The 6121-nt window shown below is 44.3% G+C and overlaps 1 protein-coding gene across 2 annotated transcripts; it reads right to left on the bottom strand.

Moving 5' to 3' along the window:
• Positions 1-309: 309 nt before the first annotated feature.
• Positions 310-5842, bottom strand: CTLA4 (cytotoxic T-lymphocyte associated protein 4). Of its 2 annotated transcripts, XM_065880287.1 has the most exons (4): positions 5732-5842; positions 2262-2609; positions 1694-1803; positions 310-416 (listed from the first exon to the last, which is right to left on the bottom strand). In XM_065880287.1, exons 1-4 carry the CDS (start codon positions 5838-5840, stop codon positions 312-314), a joined length of 672 nt encoding a protein of 223 aa, XP_065736359.1. In that variant the 5' UTR covers positions 5841-5842; the 3' UTR covers positions 310-311. The 2 variants fall into 2 exon arrangements, with proteins under 2 accessions (XP_065736359.1, XP_065736360.1); XM_065880288.1 differs by lacking the exon at positions 1694-1803 and having other exon boundaries at positions 349-416; positions 5732-5840.
• Positions 5843-6121: the final 279 nt, after the last annotated feature.

Below are 6121 nucleotides of genomic sequence, written 5' to 3'. Positions count from 1 at the left end.
TTTCTTGGGACTGTACCATTCCCTAACTTATGTCTTGACTTCACATTGTAATGCTGCATCCCAATATTGCTCCCAAGTGAGGCTTTTACTAAAATTGGATCAGATGTGACAGAACCAGCCCGGCTCTGTTTTTCTGCTCCTCCGTTTTAAATTGTAGTACGCTTAATTTGGGTTCTGCATCCTGCTTTATATTAAAGAGAGATGAATCCCCCAAAATACACAAACAAACAAAAATAGCTGGATAGCAAAAAGTTAGAATTGCCTCAGCTCTTACAAATTGGAAAATAGTCTTTTTTCTTCATAATGGTCTCTCAATTGATGGGAATGAAATAAGGCTGAAATTGCTTTTCACATTCTGGCTCTGTGGGGGGCATTTTCACATAGACCCCTGTAGTAAGAGGGCTTCTTTTCTTTAGCTGCCAAACATTAAAAGAAACAGTAATTAGTATTGAGGAATACAGAAGCCACTTCTAACTATAATAGGATTCAACAAATATTGGGTTCCTACCCCACTGAAAAATTGATGTTCACAACATACAGAATTATAAGCCCCAGGAGATTTTCTTGATTCAGCTATTAAAATTCATTTCGGGTAAATAACTCTGTGCTATTGACTTAAGATAGAAATCATTTTCCCTGACTGGGAGATGGCAGAAAGAAACTTCAAGAAAGCTTTAGAAAGAACATCCAAAATGCCTATGATAATTGACTGGGTCTTGTTTGTGAGGGGATGAGCTTGATAAGATAATAAACCTCAATTATTCTCTTTGCGAGCAGTATGTCTCATCTCTACTCCTCACATACGCTTTATTACTTTTTTTCTCGGTCCACATTAGTTCCCAGTTTTTATCACCTCAGTAAATTGAGGTCTAGTCTACTAGTTAGTGTGGCACTTTTTAGCAAATGAGGTAGAAAGAAGCTACAGCAACAGAACAGACTGAGTAGAGGTTCTTGGAATACAGTGTAGGGGTGCGGGAGGGAGAGAGGGAGGGAGTAAGGGAGTGGAAGAGAAGGGGAGGGAGAGAGGAAGGTGAGGGAGAGGTTTGTGAATGGCAAATCCAGCCTCAGGCAAAGGAGGCTGCAAGCGACTGTCAGAAATCTTGACAGAAGTCCGGATTCCATACCTCTGCTTCTTCTACAACAACTGTAGTAAATGAAAACTGGGTTCTCATTTACTGGGATGGAGAAGAGCATGAGGCTTGCCAGTCGAGCAGACTGGGTAACAGGGCACCCTGGGCATGTGTTACGTGGACGCCTACAGCTTGGTCAAGGAAGGCTCAAGTAGAGTCGCACAGAGCGATGCTTTCCAGGTAAAGTAGAGGGACATTAACCACCCCTGCGGTCTTCTCCAGCAGCATTTTACCCAACCTAATGTTTCAGGGTTATTAACTTAAGTACAATTGTCATGAAGATAAAGAGCAAAACAGCTGCCCTGTGTTGTTCAGCTACTCAAAATGAAACCCTATGCAAAAGCACACAAACATTCAATGTCAAACACACTCATATAAAATATTAGTCATCCTGAAACCTCAAAGGCCGATGCCAAGGGTTCTAGTGTGTTCTTTACCACCGTCCTTCCTCGTCTTCATTTACCGCTTCATCTCAAGAAAACTCCACTCAACAGCATCATTTGGCCAGTTGTTATCACTAAAGGTACTGACCAAGGATGGTGCGTTATCGGCACGGCACTCACCATTTTGCTCAAAGAAACAGCTGTGATGAGGAAGCTGTAGAAAAACAACCCTGAACTAACTGCTACCAGGATCCAGAGGAGGAAGTCAGAATCCGGGCATGGTTCTGGATCTGCAACAGAGAACAAAGCAGAATTTCCCTGAGATGCTTTCTAAATTCTAGGGCAGTACTCCCCCCCTACCGGTGAGAGAAGGAAAAAGTTCAAGCTTCCAGACCTTGATGTCCACCCCTAATTGGAATCGCTGGACCCCAGGTAAGTCAGACTGTTGGGGCTACTTTGCCAGGAGTTTCAGATCAAAGGCCAAGGCCAAATTTCATGCTGGGTATCACTCCAGTGTGAGTGCCCCAACCTGCCGGGAGGAAACACATCTTCTCCAGCTCATTTTATTTTATAAACAGAATGCCGTTTGCCTCGCCACCCATACTGAGTAGGACTCATGCAGTAGGCCAGAGAACTCTTAAAGAGAATTCCCACAATCCTAAACATGAACGACCTGAAATCAAGGAGCAAAACTCTTTGCACACAGAGAAGAGACAGCAATGCAAAAGGCGTCGTCAGTGATGCTCACCAATGACGTAAATTTGGGTTCCATTGCCCATGCCCACATAGTAGGGTGGTGGGTACATGAGCTCCACCTTGCAGATGTAGAGCCCGGAGTCCGTGGCCCTCAGCCCTTGGATGGTGAGGTTCACTCTGTTCCCACTGGAGGTACCAGTGCAAGTGGAATCCTCCAGGAAGGTCAGCTCATCTTCCACCATGTAGGTCGCGGCACAGACTTCGTTCAGCTGGCCGCCTGCCTTCCGCAACACCGTCACCCGGACCTCGGCGGCTTTGCCTGACGACCCATATTCACAGACGAAGCTGGCAACACCCCGACTGCTGGCCAGCACCACTGCGGGCTGGGCCACGTGCACCCCTAAAGCAAGAAAACCAAAGGGAACTCAATGAACTCATGCTCGCCCGTGACAAGGTCCAGGCAAAACCCTCAAGCCGGGCAAAGTTGATCTTTGATGAGCCCCTCCAGTTTCACCTGTCAGCCTTTCTCTCCCCCCATCAACAAACCCATCACCCTCCCCTACCCCTTTCCTTCTCCACCCACCCCAGCACCCCCTCCATCTCGCCACTGTCTTCCGGTTACTCTCCATGAAGGTGCTTCCTTATTGGAAAACAGTGCCTCGAAGGCAGTTGGTTGTGGCATGAAGAACACTGATGTGACAAAGAGAAGGGCTGGCTCTACTGTGAAATAGGTGATTTGGGGAAAGCCATGCCTCCCCCGTGGACTTCATTTTTCCCTCACATGCAAAAGAGGGGATTAGATCAGATGACATCAGAGTGCCTTCCCACTCTGGTATTCTAAGGTTATGATAGAGCTGTAGGACCCATAAGAGTAGTAGGGGAAAGTTTGGAGGCTGAGGTATAGAGTCTTGCTTTATCCCTCAAAGTATACCTTAATAACCTCTACCTGCATTGATCTGGCCCTGGACCTCAATCGCCCACGAGGAGCTGAGCCTTGGCCCATGGTGCCGGCCACCCCCTTCCCTGCATTATCGCCAGAGAATGAGGGATGCTGCTTGATGAAGGAAGCCACCGAGCCGAGGGCACCGGGTCATTTCCTCTGTAGGCTGAGGCAACCCTGCTGTTCACTTCTACGGGCTTCCCCTGCCACTGTCATCACCTCTTCCACCGCCCTCTCTCCTTCACTCGAACAACTTGTGTTCCTTTGTTCTTTTCCCTCTGGCTTCTACAGGAGAAGGGAGGCCAGCTCTCCATACAAAAGGGCTCACATCATCTAAAAAATAGTGGCTTCATGACAAATTACTTTCCTGTAACTAACTGGGCCCCTCTCTAGTCAATCAATCACACAAGTGACACTCAAAACTTGGATTGAACGATGACACTCATTCTGTTCAAACCCTTTCATGCCTTATATACCACTGATTACAAAAACAAATAACTTTCACTGTCTCCGTTATCTGATCCCAGCTTACCACTCCAATCTGAGCTTCCAGGACACCTCTTCCTGTGTGTAAATCACTTTATTCTGAAAACATTAGTCCTTTCCCCCAAGCACCTGTAGTAGGCAACCTGTGTCCTCAGAAGAGAGAACAATATGGCAACAGCCATTAACCATTGCCATGGTTAATCCAGCAGCCCTGGTTGGCTAGACAGTAGTTTTCTTTCCCAACCCTCATTTCTGTCTATCAGAGATGCCCTCTGAGCATCCTTTGTACTATTATAACTCCACCGCAGTACTTAATCAAATTCAGCCCTGTATTAAAGGTTTTTTGTGCATTAATCATTATATCCTGCCCATTTGTTGTGTTGACTCTAAGATTAAAGAAGACCAAGTTTCCTGCCCTCCCCCGAGGCAAGCTCCCAATTATCACCACTAAATCTGGTTACACAATTTTCCAATATCCACCATGGGAGGATCCCAGTTACAGGTAGAGATAAATTTTCTTAAAAGTAAATTTGATTATTTCCCTGATATTTAACTTTACATGTTCAAAACATGTAAAATAAGAAAATGTGTATGAATATTTCTTATACAGTAAAAATTAATAATCAAATATCTTTTGAGCACCTACTTTGTATAGACCACTTGGTTTTTCAACCGAGAAGCTCTAGAGGGAGAGAAGGTTGAAATTCACCTTCTGGTAAAACGGTCACCATTTCACACCATTGTAACAGACCAGGTATCAACCTCTAAAGAGCTTTATTTCATCTGAAAACTGGGGAATCTGCACCTAAGGTCCAGAGATAAGTCAGGCGGCAATTAAGTATCTTATGCCAAACAGACCTATGGCTCTTTCTTTCTTTCATTCTTTTGTTCTTTCTTTCTTCCTTTCTTTTTTTCATTTTGTTTGTTTGTTTGTTTTACTACGTCAAATTGCTTTCATTTTTTAAAATAATTAGCTAACTATAGAGTTGATTAAGAGGACCTTAAAACCCTGCATTGAGTAAAGAATGCTGAAAGTTTAAACAAGCAGGCTAATCCGTTTATAAAAGTGAATCAGAGGACCTTAAAACCTTGAATTGGGTAGGAAAGAAACTTCCCATAATTTGCCTAAATCAGTGCTCTTCAAAAAGGGAATATTTTTTTTACATCTTTATTGGAGTATAATTGCTTTACAACGGTGTGCTAGCTTCTGCTTTATAACAAAGTGAATCAGCTATACATATACATATGTTCCCATATCTCTTCCCTCTTGCATCTCCCTCCCTCCTACCCTCCCTATCCCACCCCTCTAGGTGGTAACAAAGCACCGAGCTGATTTCCCTGTGCTATGCAGCTGCTTCCCACTAGCTATCTATTTTATGTTTGGTAGTGTATATATGTCCATGCCACTCTCTCACTTTGTCCCAGCTTACCCTTCCCCCTCCCCATATCCTCAAGTCCGTTCTCTAGTAGGTCTGTGTCTTTATTCCCATCTTACCCCTAGGTTCTTCATGACATATTTTTTTTCTTAAATTCCATATATATGTGTTAGCATACAGTATTTGTCTTTCTCTTTCTGACTTAAGATGTGGCACACATATACAATGGAATATTACTCAGCCATAAAAAGAAATGAAATTGAGCTATTTGTAATGAGGTGGATGGACCTAGATAGAGTCTGTCATCCAGAGTGAAGTAAGTCAGAAAAAGGGAAATCTTGAGCTAACCCTGATTCTAAGCCCAAATGGATTTAGGATGGTGGGTATCTTTGCTCTCTTAAATCACTTAACTTTGCAGTATTTTCTTCTCATCTTATAGAAGTGTCTGAAATTGCTCATGTCTCCCAGACCAACTCACACGTATTCATTAAGCTCCCACTCCATGCCCAGCAAACTGCTAAGAGCTGTGTCTCTGCTGATTTGCTGCTGTCAGCTGTCCCCTGCCTGCCTTGGAATACAGAGCTGCCCACGCCAGGAGATTGGAGTCTCACCTTTAGCTTCTGGATTTGCTATAAATCACTGCCCTTGACTGCTAAAAGGAATGAAACCCAGGTGGGAGAAACACCTCCTCCACCTCCATGCTCCAATAGCCTCACTCACCTTTAGAGAAAACGGGGATGAAGAGAAGAGAAAACAGGGCAGTACAGGGCCAGGTCCTAGAAGCCAGGTCCAGCCGAGCCCCATGACTCTGGAAGCCAAAGCAAGCCATGGCTTTATGGGAGCAGTGTTCAGGTCTTCAGGAAGCAGAGCGAAAACTTTCAGGATCCTGAAGCTTTGAAATGTGTTTGAACCCACACAGAATCAAGGACTTTATATAGCAGGCTTTGATCCCAGGTATGTACTACACATGTGCGCACACAGAAGGCACCTGAATTTCTAGCCTTTTTGTTTTGGTTTTACGAGAAAGGAAGCCGTGGGTTTAGCTGTTACGTCGAAAAGATAACCTCAAATACTCAAAGTAAAACTGAACAAAACAAGCCAATCCATGGA

Source organism: Phocoena phocoena, chromosome 7 (assembly GCF_963924675.1).
Source record: "Phocoena phocoena chromosome 7, mPhoPho1.1, whole genome shotgun sequence".
Classification (NCBI taxonomy): Eukaryota; Metazoa; Chordata; class Mammalia; order Artiodactyla; family Phocoenidae; genus Phocoena; species Phocoena phocoena.
Note: the sequence above shows the minus strand (reverse complement) of the source record. Positions and strands in the feature narration are given on the sequence as shown.

Excerpts from the sequence above, each read along its gene's own strand:
- CTLA4 (XM_065880287.1), bottom strand. The coding sequence starts at position 5,840 with ATGGCTTGCTTTGGCTTCCAGAGTCATGGGGCTCGGCTGGACCTGGCT. Across the intron at positions 2,610-5,731 it reads CATCCCCGTTTTCTCTAAAG|GGGTGCACGTGGCCCAGCCC; the intron begins GTGAGTGAGGCT and ends TTCTTGCTTTAG. Across the intron at positions 417-1,693 it reads CTGTTTCTTTGAGCAAAATG|CTAAAGAAAAGAAGCCCTCT; the intron begins GTGAGTGCCGTG and ends AATGTTTGGCAG.